Raw genomic sequence first — 19,312 nt, 5'->3', positions numbered from 1 at the left:
GACCAGGGCCAGAAGATATCGAACTCTCCTCCCCCTTACTGAGGCAAAGCACCAAAGCTCCCGACCTTTTTATCCATCCCGTGCCTTCCCACCGACCCAATCCATGCAATCCATGCAATCCATCCAATCCATGCAATCCATGCAATCCACGCAGTCAACCCGTACCCCCCATACCCAATCTATCCGCTTTCATAGTCCAGAGCAAGCAAAAAGCAAAAAGCAAAGGGGTAATCCGGTCTATCCGATTTCGTTCCGGTCCACCCAGACTCCAAACACCATGTTCCGCATCATAAACCAAAGCAATGCAGAGAAGGAAAAAAGGCAAAGGCCAACACCAGCACTTGGCGTATTCTAATCGATCGAGTCCAATTCCATCGCGGCCGTATCATCGTCTCCCGGACTTTTTTTTTTTTTTTAGCGGGGTTTGGCCGTTTCGCGATGACGTGTGTTTCACGTCGATGTTGCCATGAGTGAGTGTGAGTAAGAGGGTGCCAGACCAGCCAGCCAGCCACCGAGCGAGTGAGCCAGACCGGCTGGCCCGTCCCCGTCACAAGTCACATCCGTGTATCGCCAGGCATCCGCCTACATGCGGGAACCCTTAACTCCATAGGGCTCGTCAAGCATCATCTGGATCTGTCTCTCATTCTCCTTCCTCACGGCCGCATTCCCCGCAACCAGATACCCATCCGCCTCCTCGAGCTCAAACGGCGTGATGGGGCCCGGGCTTCCCACCGGCAGTAAGCGCGGACTGAGTGGCTCCTTGGACGTCGTAGCCCGCAGTGTGGAAGCCGTTTCCTGGGCCTGGGCAATCATGTCTCGTTGGTATTGCTGCAGCTTGCGCTTGACGTCCGAGGACGTGCGTTCGTGGCCGGCGCGATCTTTGCTGGCGCGTTTGGACGACGTGGGTGGCAGAGAGAGATTGGTGGGTGGGAGAGAGATGCGGGGGAGGGAGGACGGGGGTGTTGAGATTTCGGAGGGGTTGGGCGACTGGTAGTTGGAGGGATAGTACTTTCCCTTGGGGATGCGCAGGGTCTCGGGGATGGAGGGGGAGAACTGGCCGGAGAGCATGCTGATTGCTATGGGGGTGGTGTCAGAGGAAGAGGGCGCGAAGGAAGAGGGCGCGAAGGACGATGGCATTCTCGTCGAATGATCTTCTTTGAAGGACGGGGCAAAGTTGTTGGAGAAGGGGTGTGGGCGGTAGTGCCTGGTGTTTTCGTCGTGGCCGTGGTGCGGGAAGTATCCTCTGCCATGAGGGTTAGCAATGCTTTTTATAATCAATCGAATCGTGACGCTATGGCGTGCGCGCAAGGACATCAATCATTGCCGTGTAATTTCAGGTAATGATGCGATGCAGCCACAAACAACGGTGCCCCCCGCCCAAGACCAAACGAGCGAGCGTCCGAGTCGCGCAAAGCCCCCCCTACCCCCGTTCCCCAGGATATGTGGAGTTGGGCCGCGGACTGGCGGAAAGGGGCGAATAAGGAAGAGGCGAGAACAGCAAACAAGGTTAAACATACCCAGGCAGATCTCCGCGCGCGCTCAACGGGGTATAGGCAGCTGTTCCTCGGGATATTGGCATCTCAATAGCAATGGGTTGGCTTCGCTTGCGTCCGGGGGTGGTGTTGGGGTCGGACGGGGGAGGGAACGTGGGCGACGACTGGACTATATGAAGGATTCCACGTTGGTCAGCAAGCCATTTTCATTCCATTTCCATTCCATATTCATATGTGTGTGTGTGTGTGTGTGTGTGTGTGCGTGTGCGTGTGCGTGTTCGAATTGTTCGAGTTCCACCGTTGGCACTTGGTAGTAGACTACGGTAGCGTGTCCCGCCGCCAAAAACGCCATTCCCGTCGCCGTCCTCGTCACCAGCCCACCGGATATGCATCCAGATGGAGATGGAGGTGCAGATGGAGATGCAGATGGAGGTGCAGATAGAGATGCAGATGGAGATGCAGATGCAGATGCAGACAAGGAGATTCCCCCGAGATGCAACGAAAGGAGAGAGGGGGGAGAATTATTCCACTTACCCGGCGTGGTTGATCGCGACGGCACCTCGCTGTCCAGATGCAGGCCCTTCAACATGGCAAAGATGTGATCCTCGCTGTTCGTGCTCGCCGTGCTGGTGGTGCTGGCCGTCCTCGAGAACCGCGGGCGTGGACGCGGACGAGAATTGCTTCGATTAGGACTGGGGCTGCGGTTGCCGGCGGCGGCCAAGTATGACGCCGGCTTAAGCGATCGGCTTGCCATGGCTGCGGGCGATGCTTGCTGAGGGTCGTCGACGTCGACGTCGACGGTGATTGATGATGGGGATTGGGGATTGGGAATTGGGGATGGTAATGGGGGCGGGATCGGGGGTCGGGATATCTGGGACCGAGTGGATGATCTGGACAGCGCAGCGCCGCGCAACCCAGCGACGATCCAAGTGGATCGGGGGCGGAGCGGGGACAGGGGACAGCGAATCCGGGTCGAGAGGTGTTGAGATGGTCTGGGATCGATCGATCGATTGCAGCGTGTGGGATGTGAGGGTGGAAGGGATGGAAGGGGTGGAAGGGATGGAAGGGGTGGAAGGGGTGAAGGGATGGAGGTGAAGTTGAAGTTGAAGATGGAAGTTGAAGAGTTGAAGTTGAAGTTGAAGCCGTGATGTGATGTGATGTGGAAAAGGGAAGAGAGAGAGAGAGAGAGAGAGAGAGAGAGAGAGAGAGAGAGAGAGAGAGAGAGAGAGAGAGAGAGAGACAGAGAGGTACCAGTAACAGCTGACTAGAAACTGGTGACTCTGGATAGCGACTGAACCGACTGACTGACGCTCTGCTGGCTGATGCTTTGATGGTCCGTTGGTGGGTCCGTTCCTTGCTTGCCCCGATGATGTACTGTAGTAGTAGGGTAGGGAGGAAAGCGAAGGGGTAGGAAGTAAGCAAAGTAGAGGTAAGTAGGTAGGTAGGTAAAGTCAGGAAACGGGTCAAGTCAAGAGACGAAGAGACGAAGAGACGAAGAGACGAAGAGACGAAGATGCAAAGATGCAGAGATGGAAAGGTGAAGAAACGAAGAAATGATTCCGCCTTCGGCAAGTCGGTCTCACAGGTACGGAAAAAGCTGCGTTTCGAATCGGAAGAAGGGGAGGAAAACCAATCTCGTTCCTTCCCGTCTTTGTTTGTTTGTTTGTTTGTTTGTTTGTGTGTTGTTTTGTTTGTTTATCCAGACGGTAATATAACAAAAAAGAAGAGCGCGGCTCGGGCGGGGGGGAGTGGGGCGAGTGGGGCGAGTGGGTCGGGTCGCGGAGATATGATTGACCGAGATACGATCAGTCTATTAATCAGGCAATCGGTGTCAGTTTGTGTTGCCTGCCCCACCCGACCGGCCTGCGTCATTCTCCCGTGACCGTGCCCGTGACCGTGACCTAAAGACCCCTAACATCCCAAGTTCCCAACCGTCCACGTCCCAAGACGATGATGATCCCATACCTACTCTAGACATGCCACCTTTCCTCAGCGCCGATCTGCCGAGAGACTGGCGTCTGAGAATTCCGTAAGGCCACGTTCCAAGCCAACCCAGCACAGCATAACCCAGCACAACCCAACCCGACTACCCAACCAACCACCATCCGACGTCGATTATTTCCGCAATGAGAACGAATCAGTCGAGCGTACAGTACGGGAGTTGGGTACACGTCTTTGTACGTACGTACACGCACTCCCGGAGGATCTCGCTCCATCATATCACCATAACGCAGATCTCTCTCTCTCTCTCTTTCTCTATCTCTTTCTCTATCTCTTTCTCTATCTCACTCTCTATATCTCCTACAGATAGATCGACCCACGGCTTTCCCCTTCCCACCTTACTCCGTCCCTCCCTCAACTCTCAGCCAGCCACTGCCGACAGACATGCATATTTTGCAAGCATCAAAAAGTAGAGTGTTGCTGAGGATTGGAGGACCTAGGTGAAGATCAAGGTGAAACCACCGAAACATGAGATTGGCCTTGGGAGGATCGAGTACCAAGAGAGATGAAGAGATGAAGAGAGCCAGATATATATATCTATATATCTATATATATCTATATATATACATGTATATATGTAGTTAGTAGTATATATGAAGTGATATATATATATATATACCGGCGCTAAGCCGGAGCACTACCTCCGGAAGAAATGAAAAGGAAGAGGAAGAGAAAGAGGAAGAGGAAGAGAAAGAGAAGGAAAAGGCGAGGTGCATGCATGCATGAATGAGCAATTATAAATGGATTCTTATATATCATTGTTGTTGTAGATCATCGAACTCCACCCATCTACGACTAGCACGCGTTGGATCCTCCGATGAACTAGCTGTTTTCGAAACGTGAGGTCAATCTGATTGGTAAAGAATAGTATGACGCGGGTATGATGCGGTAAAAGAAAAGGTATCTGAGCCATGCAAACCAACGCAATAATGGTATCGTCGTCGCCGAAAAGAAAACTCGCAAAATGATATCGCTCTTCCGCGGCCGGGGATCTCCCTCCCTCTCGAGAAGCTCATTTCATCTCGTCTCGTCCCATCCCAGCCCATCCTGTAAGCACATCATCCCCCAAACACCACCCCCGTCCTTCTTCCCCTTCCTTTCATGCAAACATCATCATGATCATCATCACCATCGGTTACCCCCCCTCCCCGCCTCCCCTCCCTTCCCCGCCTCCCCCCACCACCTAAGCCTTCGCCCTCCCAGTCCACCTCGTCCGCGGCCCCAACTCAACAACACTCCGCGCCGTCCACCAGAACACCGCCATACCAACGGCACTCAGCAGCCACAGCAGCGCATTCACCAGATCCACCCACACGGCATGCTTCATGCGCCGCAGGTCGGCGTTCCCTTCCGGGTCCTCGTCGAGGTACATCTTGCCAAAGAGGCCGAACAGCGCGATCCACAGCACGAAGAGCACGCTGTCCCAGACGAAGGCGAAGGGCACCCGCGACGCCAGAGGGATCAGGTAGGCGACGGCCGTGGCGGCGGCGAGGGCCCCGGTGACTTCGGCATAGACCTGCGGGAGTCCGTTAGCTGGATGGCGGCGTACGCTCGAGGCGGGAGGGAGGAGGAGAAGGAGGGAGAAGAAAGAGGAGGAAAGAAAGAAAGAAAGAAAGAAACGTACCCATTTCCCATCACTGTACTTCCCAGCCTGCCGCGCGCGGTTCAGGTCCACGCCGTACAGGCCGCAGACGGTCAGCGCGAGGGCCATCTGCACGACGCGGAAGACCGAGTGCGCGATGTAGGAGGGCGCGAGCTCGACGCCGCGGACGACGGGCATGTTTAGATCTTCGCTCGCTCGTGTGGATGGACGTCGATGTGGTGGCGGGCTGTGCTGTGTTGTGTTGTCTCGAGTATCGAGTATCGAGTATCGAGTTCAGGTAGGCAAGTACTTATCGCGACGTGCTGCCTTCCTTTTCTCTCCCTACTCCCGTGCTCGACTTGACTTGACTCGACTCGCAGGAGGCGCAACCCGCTGCGTATTTAAGGTAAGTAGGACGGTACCTCCTCTCCTTCCCGTGTGGTAGGCATACCGGATGTGTGTGTGATTATGATTGTGCTTGCTGAACGCTGAAATGCTGAAATGCTGCTGTGGCATTGAATCACCTCAGTCACCTACCCACTCACTCACTCACTCACTCACTTATAAAAAGTCCGTAGCTAGGTAACCCAGTCCTACCCCAGTCAACAAAAGATGATTCATTCATTCAACCCATTCAACCCATTCAACCCATTCAACCCATTCAACCCATTCAATCCATTCGTTCAATCCAATCCAATTCAACTCCACCCACCCCCACCCCCGCCTTCCCTCCCCCCCTTTCTTCACAGATAAGTACCTACCTACCCACCTATCATATCTTCCAATCTTCCTTTTTTTCAATCTTTTTTTTATTTTTGTTTTTTTTTTTAGCCTTTTCCCCCCCCAAGATTTCCCTCCCTCACATCCTTCTACTTCTACTCTTACTTTCCCTTCCACTCCAGTACCGGTACTTCCAGTACTTACAGCAGGAGGGGCTCGCTAGCCAAGGTACCGGTCCTACGACGTACAAATGACGTCGTCGCCCTCTCACACCAAACCAAAACCAAAGCAAACGCTCCAATCAGCTACCGAGTAGTACGGTACGGTACGGTACCGGGTACTTAAGGTAGGTACGCTACGCGATTTGATCACCTGAGTATCGGATAAGAGTGATCCAGCCTCAAAACCATCCCAGAGGAGGAGGAGAGTCCCACTGTCCAAACAGTTAAATGCGTACTTCATACCTACCTTATCTAATCTGACCTTACTCACTCTCATACAGTACCTACTGTAAGGACAGAGTAGGTAGAAACCCCGACCGGACCCGTTACCGTATTCTATCTATTTAATCAATCAATCAATCAATCAATCATTCATTCATTCATTCATTCAATCATTCATCCTTTTTTTTTCTTCTTCATTTTTCTTCTTTCTTATCTTTCCCCCTTCTTCTTCCCCTTCTTCTTCTTCGCAACCCATACGTACCGCATGTATATACAGTATCCCATCACTTCCAAGCAGAGGATATCCCAAATCTCCAAACCCACCACCTAAACCCCACCATCCTAAAACCCACCACCTCCAAACCTAGCGGCGGTACCATACAAACCTACCTCACCTACCCTACACCAAACCTTCCACCCTCTCCCAACAGCAGCCCAGCCCATCACATCACAACACAGGCAAGACACGACACGGAAAGAAAAACCATCGCTGTTGCGCTTGCATATCAATATCAACACATACACACACACATTCACATACACATACATACACATACACATATACATACATATACATACACATCAATATCATTACATGTCAATATCAACATCCATAAATATACGTACCTATATAAACTCCTCAAATAGCTGATCAATCAGGTAAGGTACCCACCGACCCACCGACCCACCCACCGACCGACCCGACCGACCGATTGTGATTCTCCCATCCATTCATCGCCTCTTATCGCCCCGTCGTCATTACTCCCATTCTCATTCTGAATGTGAATGGTCGGTCATAAACGTTCGACTGCAGACGACAGGTGGCGTGAGACCCTTGCTGTTCGGTCCATGATGGAAAGGATGTCGGCCATCTGTTCGAGAGCCTACGGACAGTTCTGGCGGGACCGTGGCACGAGCGTCGCGCTGGTCACGGTGCAAGTGTGAGCACAGCAACAGATGAACCTGCCGCCGGGCCTGCACTTAAAGAAAGCAATTGGTGGGTATTGGCTAATCTGTCCACGCTACTCTGTCCCTTCCCGTCTTCACCTGAGCCCCCTCAAGATCATCTCACGCCGTTCCCCTTCCTCTTCGCTCCGGGACTCCCCTCATCACTGCTCCTCGAGATCTCCATACCCGCCTTACTAACCGCACTCACTGCCCTGCCCACTCCGAGACTGATCCCTCTCTGCCGATCCCCCGTCAGACTCGCAAAACTGATGTTACTGCCAATACTGCTCCTTCTTCTGCCGTGCGTGTGCTTCGGGCTCGATCTTCCTTCTCCTGATCCAGAGCCGGATTCGTCGTCAACTGAGACAGTTTTGATGTGGCGGTTCGGGGTAGGCGAAGACCCCCTTTCAGAGGAATCCTCGACAGCCTTGTGCTGGTTTCGTGCGCGTTTACGCATACTCGCTGTAGGTAGCGAGACGTCTGCTTCTGATACCACTCCGTTGCCGGTGCCATCATCGTTTGGCCGGACGACGAGAGCGTTGGAGTCGCCATTTGTTAGCGTAGCGGCCTTGTCGGCGTATGTTGGAGAGCCATCTTCGCCTAGAGGCCGCGTGTGTAACTGGTGCGTGTTCGATGCTAAGCTTGCGCGTCGTACCCTCCTGTAGTGCTCGTATTCTTCCTTGGAGTGCTCTGCGTCGTAGAAGCTTTCTAATGCGTCGAAGACGTGCGGGAAGACGAGGTTGTTGACCTCGCGGGCCCAAAGGAAATCGAGATGTTCAAAGTGCGGGATTCGGATAGCCACTGTGTGCATGGGAAGTTCGCGGAGCATAACATCAATGTCCATAAACGAATCGCAACCGCCGTATACGAGTATCACGGGGGTCTTGATGTTGCGGGTGGGAAATTTGGCAACTTTGGTGTATCTGTTGACAGTGCTCAGTGAAAGAGCCGGCTGGACGTCATCATCATACATCTGAAAACTCTTGGTGCGGATGATCTGGAACCAGTGCACCACGCTCTTCACGCTGGAAAATGAGTAGAGGTGCCGGTAAGCGGCCAGCTTCTGGGACGTGGAAATATTGCGGACGTGCCAGCCGAAGAGGAACGAGAGCCCCGTATCGACGAGGCGGACGAAGATGGGTGGGTAGAGGATGGATTCCCACATTGTTACTGAGCTGAGTATGGAGTGGCGCCCAAACATGAGGAAGAGAACTTGGGGGGAGGCTTTGATGAGAGCATCGACTATGCCGTTTGAGAGGCCGGCAGGTGACATGGCTGGTGCTAGGGCGATGAAAACATTGACTTGCTCGTTGAGTCGTGGGTGGACTGCCAAAGAAGCGAAAGCTTGTGCTGTTCCTTGGGAGAACCCGATATAGGATAATGAGGGTGCTGAGGTTGTTTCGAGGATATATGCGATGCTGTCGGGGATGTCATGGAACGCAAACTCGTCCATCGAAAAGTTCCAAAACGAGATATCCGCAGGGGAGTGATGGATAGACTTCTTGGAGTACTTATTTCCTCTATTGTTGCCGAGCTTACACAGTCAGCACATCTTCCTGTAGCAAGGATTTCCACACTTACCCAAACATCGTATCCCTTCTGAACCAGCTGGAACGGCAAGCATCTCTCTTCTTCCGTCAAGCATACCCAAACCTCACTATTCATCATCAATCCGTGATGCAAGTACACCACAGGCTTCCGCACACAATTATTGCCACGATTGATCTTCTGGTCTTCCTCCCCCTTACGATATGCCAATCGATGTAGACCTAGCAAGTAGCCGTCCCTAGTCTGCACGACATGTTCTTCAGCGGTATACCCAAAGACAGCACAAAGATCCACGAAGTCGGAGGCATTTCGAATTTTCTTTGAGATATCTATTCCAATCAGCATCTGCCATTCCCTCTCCTTGGTTCCCAACATACCACTCTTCTTCGACTGGGCTTCCTTTGTAGCGGGGGAGGCGAAGCGATTGAACAGTCGTCTCGAAGCTCGGTAGCAGAGGTTGATGACCGAAGAAGCTGCATATTATCAGCACGCCTTGCAGACTGGGTAGGGGATGAGCCATACGAAGCGCAAGTGTTACGACCCGTGCAAGAGCTTCGAGTCCGACCAGAAAGAAAGATCCCACCAGCGCAATATACTCGGCCCTGCAATGCGGTGTCAGTGGCTAATTCGAAAGGGACCATGCCAGCAGCATCGCAGGAGGGAGGAGAGAGAGAGTATACACACATGCCCAAGCGGCCAAGAAAAGGAATCGACCCCATCTCTCGAGATCAATATCAATGTAAGGAAAAGGCGCGGGTGGGTGTATGTAGAATCGAGACTCTGATTGTGCTGGTTGTTGACTTCCCTGCGCCAACCGATTCTGTGAATGAAAGATTGAAGGAAAGGCACTCCCTTGATCGCGCCGCTAACATCCGGATATCTAGATCTATGAAGAGTGCCGGCGTTGCTTTCTTGTCTCGTGGCGACACATCATTGCGGCGGCGGCCTGGAGGCTGTCCTGTCCAAGATGATGTCAATACAGATAGTCAGTAGATCACATGTGGTGCGGGTCTTTGACAGGCTGCTCAGGCCTGCCCGTGCAGCAAAGCTAAACAACACAAAATTCAGGGTCCAGGGTCAGACTGTTGGTATCAAATAACAAACAGGTATGATTAGCGTTTGGCCAAACAGAAGAAGGGCATGAATATACGAATACATCTATATATATATGCTAATGAGAAATAAAAATGATCTGCGAAAGGTTTCTTCCTATATTTACTTACCTAATGCTAGGCCAGGTAAATAATGCAGGTGACGATCACAGCCAGCTGGAACGTTAACAATTCAGACAAGCTTCTGATCGTAACCGTAAACACCCGGACTGGAAGAACATTTCCCCGATACAAGCCCAGACAAGCTCCGACGGAAGCTTCATTTGCCTGCCAACGACAACAGTATCGCAACAGCACTGCTAAAGACATGTACTAGCAACAAGACACGACACAGGTGGCGCGAATATCCAACAGTCGCTGCTGTCGAATTGAGACGGGAGGGACTGACCCTGGAGAATATTTTAGAGCGGAATCAAAGATGCCGAGCTCGTGCAAAGATATCCGTACGACCTTGCTTGCCCCCCCTCCCCCCCTCCCCCTTTTCTCTCCACCTCAAACCCTCCTCTAACAACACTAACCAAGAGAACCAAAACAGGAAAAGCGCTCGCGCAATGCCTGCAAGAATCCGACTGCGTCATGATCCAGCGCAACAAGCCCGGCGACTGCCTCCGCCCCCCCCTCATCGACACCATGCCGACCAAGTGCCAACAGCTCAAGAAGGGGCTCGGCGAGTGCAAGCGCGGCATGGTCGACATGCGCAAGCGCTTCCGGGGCAACCAGCCCATTTCCGTGAGCAAGGAGCTGGAGGGCGGCGAGAGTGCGGGCGGGGGCCAGCTGTATGCCGGGAAGCCGGCTTTTGCGGGGACGGTCAAGAGTACGGATGGCGATGGGGAGGAGCCGAGAGATTGGAGGGAGGTGGAGAATGAGAAGTTTAGGAAAGGGCTGTGAGGGTTTGGGGATGATTGGGAGGGAGTGGGGGAATTGTGGTGGGAGGTGTCGGCCTTGTGGCCCTCGATATGTGCCTGGATGTCCTAGGGCATATTGAGCCAGGAAATGGCCATGAATGGGGAGAGAAATGGATATATGAGGTGTGTATATTATGGAACCTGCTTTGGAAGGTGTCATTGCATGGGTGGCGTTTGGGCGCATATCATAGGACTAGCCGCTCAAGACTGATACGATATTCGAGCCCCAGGACTTCCACTTGGGTGCACTCGCTAGACATGGGAATGAAGAGCGTTATCGAAACGAGAATTGCAGACTTGTGAAGTGAGCTGATGAGCTGTGTGACTAGCTTCCTTGTGACGACATTTTCTCCTCACGCGTGTAAGCCTCAAGAAGTGATTCTGCCGGGCACATCTTTCTATCCCTTCCCTAGATATCAACTTTCCTCGGGTGGTCTCCCCTCCGCAAGTACTCGAATTCTGAACACTCGGTTCTCGAAGAAGCGAGAACTTGGAAGCTCTTGGAACTGTCCTTCTTGGGACTAGGCACTGCTAGCCATCCAGGCTCGTCACCAAAAAGTCAAGCCTTCTAGGTAGGTAGGTACTTGGGTATCTAAGCAACTCCCTTCTCGGCTAAGTGAAAGAAGGCATTCTCGTTTCCACGTACCTCAAGATACACGAAACCGCAGCTTGCACGTCCCTAGTTAACACTCTCCTTTTCCGATTGCCCTCAAACAATCTCCATCCTGCGCATCACGTTGAATGCAAATTTCCTCGTCGGCTGCCAGATCCTCTTCCTGCCATCAAAGTGCACATATCCCGCCCCAAGAAGCAGCCCTCCGAGATGCGCTGCATGGGCAAGTCTTAAGCCGCCCCACCCGAAGAATGTCCCCCAAGTCTCAAATGCAACAAGGGACCAGAGCGCGGGAACAGCAGGCACCGGTACGAACATGATACCGATTTTGACATTTGGGTAGCTGAGCACATAGGCTGCTACCATGGCATAAATCGCACCGCTGGCCCCCAGCCCAGGCGACATGCGACCTGCAGCCATCCTAGCTATAGGCGATGCGCAGCTGATATGGTGCGCCAGACTGGAAAAGAGGCCACCGGTGAGGTAGAACGCTGCGAGATGGGCACCGCTGGACTGGAAGGTCGCCGTGGCTGCGAGCGCGGGCCCGAAGGACGAGAGGGCTAGCATGTTGAAGCCGATGTGGAGGTACCCGGAGTGGCCGAACATGGAGGTCAAGAGGGTGAAGTTGCGAGCGTACATTGGTACGTGTGCAAAGAACATGAAAGTACTGCTGCTGAGGCGCTGGAGTCCGAAGGCAGCAAAGTTCAGTCCACCGGTCGTCACGAGCATCGCCTCTGCGCTGTTGAGGCGTGCCCATGGGGTTGTGAAGATGTCCGAAACCGAGAACCTGGCGGTTGCAGGCGATCGAAGCACTCCCTGAATCTGCCTCGTGGCATCAATGCTGTTGTAGCTGACTGTGCCTACTTGTCCCTTGAATTGCTGGACATCTTGATAGACTTCATAGGCTGCGCAGCCTAGGTAGATGGACCCCGATGCAGCAAGGGCCCAGAGCGTTGGCCCGAGGATTCTCACTGGATGAAGTCTGGGTTGATGCGCTTGGTGTTCTTGTGTTGCGTATCTCCTGAATGGAGACTGGGGAGGGATGCGGTTGGAGATTCGGGCTGTCACGTTCCTCCACAGCGAGGAGCGGAGCATCGTCGATACGGTCGAGACAGGCGCGTTATATGAACACTAAAAAGTACATTCCGATTTTGAGTCCTGACCTTGCGATTGAGGACCTTGATACTGTATTTAGTATTGTAGTGTCGTGGGTATTTGTTCCCGTTGTGGTTTTCTGATGTTGAATTATGAATGACGGACGCGAACAAGTCGCTATAAGGGTGTGTATGGCTCGCAGATGCAAGCCAAGTTGCACCACCAAAATATTCTTGCATCTCCAAGTTGCACGTCAAGATGCAAGAATTGAGCAATCTGTATGGCTCGTGCACGTAAATCTTGCAAAGTGTGCATCTGACCTTGCAACTGCAGTTGCACCATACAAATCGAAGTTGCAGCAAAAAGCTCTAACTCCTAAGTTGCAAGCTCAAGTTGCAAGCTATTCCTTCGCCCCTTACCCCCCTTTAACTCAACATAATAAAAGAATAAAAAATTGAAATTAAATTTCGATTAATTAATTAATATTAAACTTAGTAAGGTGCATCTTTTTATACAAAAATAATTACGATATATTAATTAATTGATTTTCTATTTATTAAAAAGAAGCAAAATTTACTATCCCGCCTTAATAATCGTCGGTTACCTTGGATTTAATTTATACAATTTACTTGTTTATTACAAATATTTTAATAACCATAACCTTAATTCAATAAAACGTTATATAGATCGAAAATAAATGATTTAATATATTATATTACTAAACGTATTAATTATTAAATCAAAGTTAGTAGTGATGCACGTATTTTTTTAATAGATTTAAATAGAAGTCCGATTTTCGTGTTCCTCGCTAATTCTAATATATACGCGGCAATTCTGATATATACGCATTATCAAAATCGAAAAGTATATATCAAAAGTACTATTTTTATTACTTTAACTCAACACAATAAAAGAATAACAACTTGTAATTAAAATTCAATTAATTGATTAACATCAAACTTAGTACGGCGCATCTTTTTATACAAAGATAATTATTATATAATAGTTGGTTGATTTTTTATTTATTAAAAAGGAGCAAATTCTACTGTCCCGCTAGGTCGGGATTTTTTACAAATAAATTCCAAGTAACCGACGATTATTACGAAAAAATAATTAATGTTATACAAAAAAAAAAAAAAAAAAAAATTCTTAAGTTGCAAAATTTGCTAGTTGCGAGCCATACAGGCCTTGGAACGTGCAACTTCAACTGTCAAGTTGAGTTGATCCTATTTAGGATCAACTCAACTGCCTAGTTGCACGGACGTGCAACTGCGAGCCATACACACCCTAAGCTTCTCCATGTCTCTGGTCACATGATTATCGACGACCAAATTCCTCCTGCCGGCATAGGAGTGAAATGCTTGCCTTTTCTTCCGGATCTCCGGTAAAGGAGAAGAAGAGGAACAAGTCACGTATCGACATGGAAAGCGAAGTTAAAGTTGATATCACAGGATAAGTTTCGGCTCTGGCTCTGGCTCTGGTGATGATTCATTAACGAGTCACGTTGGTTGTCCTTTAGTTTCAAATCCGATCCCAGCTCCTCAGCCTCGGGACGCTCGCTAAAGCCTAAACAATAAATGCAATGCAGTTTCATTTTTCCAAACCACAGCCCTGCCGACCCCAACTTTTCCCCGGATCCTGCTCGATGCTTGTTCCGGATGCTGAACCTCTGCCATGATATGTGATGATGCATGGGCCACTCGGATTCACTCACTCCTTTGGGCTGGTCAATTCGCAGCTTTGCAAGAGATATTGCAAGAGATATTGCAAGAGATAGGATAAAATATCCCAAACCGCAACAATTACCCAAACCACCAAATAAGACGACATCAAGACTCCTTGAACACTTGAACACTTGAACACTTGAACACTTGAACACTTGAACACTTGAACAAGGCTGATAATAACGGCTGTGCCCAGACACTCACTCACTCATCTGCCTCGTCCCATCGTCGGCGCTCCATATGGCTCTCGGAACCCGCCAAGGGCTCCGTGTGATGACTCGCTCCCATTCTTGTTTCACACTGTCCCGTGACCCGTCCCGTCAGCAGGCATCAGGTATTAGACATCAGACATTAGACATCAGAGCGCCATATATGTTGGTTTGGGCTCTCTGGGCAACGACCTTCCGCAAAAAAAAAAAAAAAACCTCCCGCGACGAAGGAAAAGATCTTAACGCGATATTATTATTATTATTATTATTTTCATTATCAGTCATTATCAGTCATCATCAGTCATCATCACCATCCTTAAGCACGACCCGATGTCTGTTTCCCCGAAAGATGATGTGATGAAGGATGGCCTGCTGCAGACGAACTCTCCCAAACCCAGCAAATTCAAATCATTCATCGCAAAGCGGCGGGAGTCACACAACCTGCCGCGTCCAACGATCGGCGAGCTAAGTGCGGATAACGGGAGGAAGCTTATATCCTCACACTCCGAGTTTGAAGCCGTGATCGGGTACAGGTCAGCTGATTCCATTCATCTCCTCCCTTTCCCGTCACTCGAAGCAGAGACTGCGAGAAAAGACATGCCAAGCTCCATTAGAAGCAGCCGGTTCTAACGAAAAGTAAAGTCGGGCCGTCGTCACAGGATCTTGGATCGAGGTATCCGGAACCACAGGGTATGCCACTCACGTCTCGCTTTCAACGACCTTTTCAGCTGACATTTCCAGTGTTCACTACGACACCGGCTTCATCTCAGGCTCTGTCGTCGAGCAAACAGAACAAGCTTTCATCAACATTGCGTCAGCGCTCGAACAGGCAGGTTCCTCGCTCCGAGATGTCGTGCGCGTGCGGTACATCCTCCCTGACAAGCGAGAGTTCTCCCTGATATGGCCGACGCTGAGGAGTGTGTTTGGCAACATTCGACCGGCTGCTACGATGATTCAGGCTGATCTGATGAACGACGAGATGAGGATTGAGATTGAGGTGACGGCAAGGAAGCCAGTGAGAGCGTATGAGGGAATGGTTTAAGCTCAAACAGGGGCGTCTCTTGGAGTCAGTCTTTCTGTTTGTGGGTAGTGGGGAGAAGATGACGGAGTTGGGGGAGTTTTTTTTTTTTTTTTTTTTTTGGGGGGGGGATGGTTTCCCCTTGGAGTTTTTGGGCTTTGGTGTACTCTGGAGTACTCTGGAGTGCTTTGGAGATAATGATTATAACGAAATGCCCGGGTTATGGAAGCGCGAGCCGCAGATTATTTGTATTTGTATCCATTCATCCAATATCTCCAATCTGTGATCAACTTGGTCAGAAGGATAACTGTCAATAGCTCTCCACAGATCGAGCCGTCAACCTCGTTTTAAGAAAGTGTGCCGACTTGCAGGTCTGGGATCTATCCGCTCTGATTAGTCTGTTGGTGAGACCACATCGTGTTTCCCTCTTGACACAGGATTTTGGCATGATCACTCCAACTAGAAAAGGGAATTCGTGAACGGCAAGGAATATATTCCAATGACTATTGTGAGTATATGGATTTGGAAACAGAACTGGAGTTGGAGTCAACTGTTACGCAAGATCGAGCTCCTCGCGCGTCTTTTGCGGATGATAGGCGCGACAGCGCCAAAGAAACATTCACCCAATTTGGTAATGGTGAGTGTATAAAAGTTAATAACGTCAATTTGGTATTTAAAAAAAAAGGGCTTTGAGAATGGATCTCCTACAATCATTGTATACATGTCTGTTCTCATACTTTATCTTGTAAAAAGTATCTACATAAGCTGACAACGAGATACTGGTTCTCTATACAAAATCAGGTTGTTTCTTTTTGTTCGGCTCTATTTGGCGCTACCGCTTAATCTGCATTTGCCAGTATCAATATCGCAGCCCGAACAAAACACACGAATGAACGTCAACACCTCACCGATCTTTGAGAGCGGCACAGCGCCGTAGTTCGGTATCACAAGGCAGATTTTGAAGATGGAGTCTTTGTCGGCCTCTCCTAAGATGACCTGCCAAACTCCTTCGAGCAATTTGCTTGAGAATGATTCCGGTTGCGACTTTAATGCAGGAAGCTTTGAGCAGGAAGATTTGTACTCTGAGGAGAGATCGGAAGGTGGTAAGCATTCGAACCTTCAACAATCTAGTTCATCGTATCGTAACTCTAACGCTTCGCAGCAAGGGAGGAGGCCGAAGAAGCCCAAGGCCAGAAGGGAAAGGATACGATCGACACCTGCACCATCTCCACATCCCAAGGTGAGAGTTGTCAATCTCTCTCTCAAGCCAACTTCCACATGCCTAGGCAACTGACCATCAAATACCCCAGAAGCCCAGCCCTTCTACAACCCAACAACCACCTACCCCAACGTCCACCAAATCACCCGAATCCACGGCCCAACCCCCCCCCTCACCGACCCGGCCCTGACATCCTACTACCTCGCCCAAGCCTGCCAATTCGCCCAAGTCTGCCCTATCTCCTTCCACGGCACCTACTCCCGTAACGCCCGCTCCTGCGCCCCCGGCTGCACCCTCCAGCCCGTCTGCAACCCCTACCGCGAGGACTGCCCCGGCAACTGCGGCCGCTCCCACGTCCGCCGGACCTGCCACTCCGTGTTCGACGTCGACCCCCTTACCGCGGGCTACTGCTGTGCGGAGGCCGATCGGCGCTCGGAGCACGACCGCGTCCTGGCGCATGCGCACAACACGTCGGCGGAGGAGTGGGCGCAGAGGGCTGCGATGGCGCGTCTGTGGGCTCCGCATTACTATGGCTACTATGGGTTTGAGGCCGAGGCCGAGGCCGAGGAGCTGTCGCTAGAAGGTAAGTCGGTCTCCTGCTCTGTTCTGCTGAGTTACGAGCATCGATCCGGAGGTTAAATAGGTTCTAACCGTCTCTTGTGTGTCGCTCAGGACTGGGGCGGGTGCCGGATGGTATTCATACGGAGACAAATGTTGTTACGAAGACAAGTGATGATACCGAGATCAACGACGATACTACATCACCTAGCGCCATCAAAGGCTCATCTTCAAAAGGTACCTGCCTACTTTCCCCAACTTCCCTTCTCTTTCTTCCTAAGAACCCTAAGGAAAGATGGATGGACGGATGCATGCTAACAGACCATCACAGCTCTGTCCAAAGACCAACCAAGAAACCTCCTCTCAAACAACAACGCCTCAACACCTATGTCAGAGACCAACCCTGCTCACCCATCCGATACTCGCCAACCCCCCGTCTCTCCAACCGTGAAGCCTCGGGGTAAGATCGCGTCGTCAAGAGGCAAACACTGCTGTAACATGGACTAGATAGACAAGAGCAAACCACCCAACTAGCAAAACCTCTTTGAGAACTTCCTTGTATCCATCCAGACTCCAGAGCCTTGGTGGACGTCTCCCCGTCCAAACACAATACAAGAACTTCTCCTCTTCAACACTATCACTCCTGGATGCACGGGACTCGCTGGCGATATGCGTCTCACGTATGCTATCAGCCGATCTCGCCCTAGGTATAGCACAGATCTCGGTCTTGCTATTGTGAGTAGAGCGTTCACGGACTGCTTTTGGAGCAATAGGGAGGACATAGTTTGCTCGGAGGCAGACGTACATGCCCTCCTCCCTTTTCCGAGTGGTCTTTGTTTATGCACTCACAGCTAGAGGAGAGAGAAGTTTTATTTTTGTAATCGGTTCCAAATGTGCGTTTTTTTATTTTGTTAGATGGGATATATGTATGTATATGTATGTATATGTATGTATATATATGTATATGTATGTATGTATATACGTATGCGTCAACGACGATCACCCACGCAATCTGTTGCTCCAACAGCCCTCTTCGGTATAGGTATTCCTCTGGCGAGAATTCTATGCCCATCGCAGAATTATCAGGAGGTCAGCATTTCAGAGCTGCAGGCGTCTCTCTCATCTCTCTCATCTTGGTTGGAAATTGCAAGGCAGATACCTATGTAGTAGAAGAAGAGGAGAGAGAGGAGACAGCTGATGCTGGTACGCAATTGGGTCGTTAAGCGAAAAAAAAAAAATCAATAGTATACTCCTTGTTGTGTGCACCTGGGATACGGGATCCATTCTGAACCCAGCCCAGCGAGCCGAGCCAAGGTGAGGCGAGGAAGGAACGGGAAAGAAATGGAAGAGCTGTTTGAGAAGTGAGGTATGTAGAGCTTAAGGGTGGGGAGTAGAGGTCACAGCGACTGCACGCATGCATGCATGCATCACGGGAAGGAAATAATTGAAGAGACGACGATGAAGCCTGTTGATTGCCAAGCGGCGCAGATTCTTTGAAGCGAGATACAGTACTCCTGGAACTTCATGGTGGCTCCATCCACGTTCAAACGGGACTTCAAGGTCGACATCCAGCACACACGGTCGCTCTCCCAGTCGAAGTAGATTCGTAGGGGTGGCGCAAATCGAAAACGATGTTGTTGGCGGAGAGGCTCACGCCGAAGCTGAGACTGTCCCAACCAACGGAGTCCTTCGGTTCTCGACTCGCGGGCATGTGTGGAGTCGCGGCGGCGGGGATGTGCGGCTGCGGTAGGAATGTGGATCGATGCCGTGTATCCTGTCTTGTATGGCCCCGGCGGCAGCATGCGGCTCTTCTTGGATACTTACTAATATCAGCGGTTCCTAGTCTCGAAGGATGCTTCTTTCCCCTGAAGAATACACAGTCAGCAAATTCTTTAGCAGATCAAGAGGGATATAGAGCTTCGAAAGAGTTGCGTGCGGGAAACCAATCCCTTACCACCATGCATCTGAGCTCCGGGGGCAATTTTCGGAAGACCCTAGCCTCGACAAGCATGGCTCATTCAGCAGGTTGAGTTCGATCACCAAGAGTTGAGGCGATCTTGGGGCTCACAATCTTCTGCTTGCGGCGCGGGCTGGCCTTGGTCATCGAGGCTAGGAAACTACCTC

The 19,312-nt window shown here is 50.9% G+C and overlaps 7 protein-coding genes across 7 annotated transcripts; 3 read left to right on the top strand and 4 right to left on the bottom strand.

Annotated features, from left to right (window-relative positions):
• Positions 1–582: 582 nt before the first annotated feature.
• L3040_008238 (uncharacterized protein) lies at positions 583–2,247 on the bottom strand (the record flags this gene model as incomplete). Its single annotated transcript, XM_007295458.1, has 3 exons — positions 583–1,243; positions 1,518–1,662; positions 2,028–2,247. 3 exons carry the CDS (start codon positions 2,245–2,247, stop codon positions 583–585), a joined length of 1,026 nt encoding a protein of 341 aa, XP_007295520.1.
• Positions 2,248–4,677: 2,430 nt separating this feature from the next.
• On the bottom strand, positions 4,678–5,274 carry L3040_008237 (uncharacterized protein; the record flags this gene model as incomplete). The annotated part of the gene is made up of 2 exons (XM_007295459.1): positions 4,678–5,010; positions 5,119–5,274. 2 exons carry the CDS (start codon positions 5,272–5,274, stop codon positions 4,678–4,680), a joined length of 489 nt encoding a protein of 162 aa, XP_007295521.1.
• Positions 5,275–7,302: 2,028 nt separating this feature from the next.
• L3040_008236 (uncharacterized protein) lies at positions 7,303–9,454 on the bottom strand (the record flags this gene model as incomplete). Its single annotated transcript, XM_007295460.2, has 5 exons — positions 7,303–8,721; positions 8,769–9,064; positions 9,113–9,208; positions 9,258–9,337; positions 9,420–9,454. 5 exons carry the CDS (start codon positions 9,452–9,454, stop codon positions 7,303–7,305), a joined length of 1,926 nt encoding a protein of 641 aa, XP_007295522.2.
• Positions 9,455–10,265: 811 nt separating this feature from the next.
• Positions 10,266–10,735, top strand: L3040_008235 (uncharacterized protein; the record flags this gene model as incomplete). The annotated part of the gene is made up of 2 exons (XM_007295461.2): positions 10,266–10,290; positions 10,383–10,735. 2 exons carry the CDS (start codon positions 10,266–10,268, stop codon positions 10,733–10,735), a joined length of 378 nt encoding a protein of 125 aa, XP_007295523.2.
• Positions 10,736–11,461: 726 nt separating this feature from the next.
• L3040_008234 (uncharacterized protein) lies at positions 11,462–12,460 on the bottom strand (the record flags this gene model as incomplete). The annotated part of the gene is made up of 1 exon (XM_007295462.2): positions 11,462–12,460. One exon carries the CDS (start codon positions 12,458–12,460, stop codon positions 11,462–11,464), a length of 999 nt encoding a protein of 332 aa, XP_007295524.1.
• A 2,263-nt stretch (positions 12,461–14,723) lies between these two features.
• L3040_008233 (uncharacterized protein) lies at positions 14,724–15,435 on the top strand (the record flags this gene model as incomplete). The annotated part of the gene is made up of 3 exons (XM_066153944.1): positions 14,724–14,926; positions 15,036–15,083; positions 15,135–15,435. 3 exons carry the CDS (start codon positions 14,724–14,726, stop codon positions 15,433–15,435), a joined length of 552 nt encoding a protein of 183 aa, XP_066010492.1.
• Positions 15,436–16,375: 940 nt separating this feature from the next.
• L3040_008232 (uncharacterized protein) lies at positions 16,376–17,736 on the top strand (the record flags this gene model as incomplete). The annotated part of the gene is made up of 6 exons (XM_007295463.2): positions 16,376–16,514; positions 16,574–16,651; positions 16,722–17,213; positions 17,303–17,425; positions 17,520–17,648; positions 17,696–17,736. The coding sequence occupies 6 exons, from the start codon at positions 16,376–16,378 to the stop codon at positions 17,734–17,736; spliced, it is 1,002 nt and encodes a 333-aa protein (XP_007295525.2).
• Positions 17,737–19,312: the final 1,576 nt, after the last annotated feature.

This window comes from Drepanopeziza brunnea, assembly GCF_022702325.1.
Source record: "Drepanopeziza brunnea f. sp. 'multigermtubi' strain 214-2 chromosome Unknown ctg15, whole genome shotgun sequence".
Classification (NCBI taxonomy): domain Eukaryota; kingdom Fungi; phylum Ascomycota; class Leotiomycetes; order Helotiales; family Drepanopezizaceae; genus Drepanopeziza; species Drepanopeziza brunnea.
This window is presented reverse-complemented; position numbering and strand designations above follow the sequence as displayed.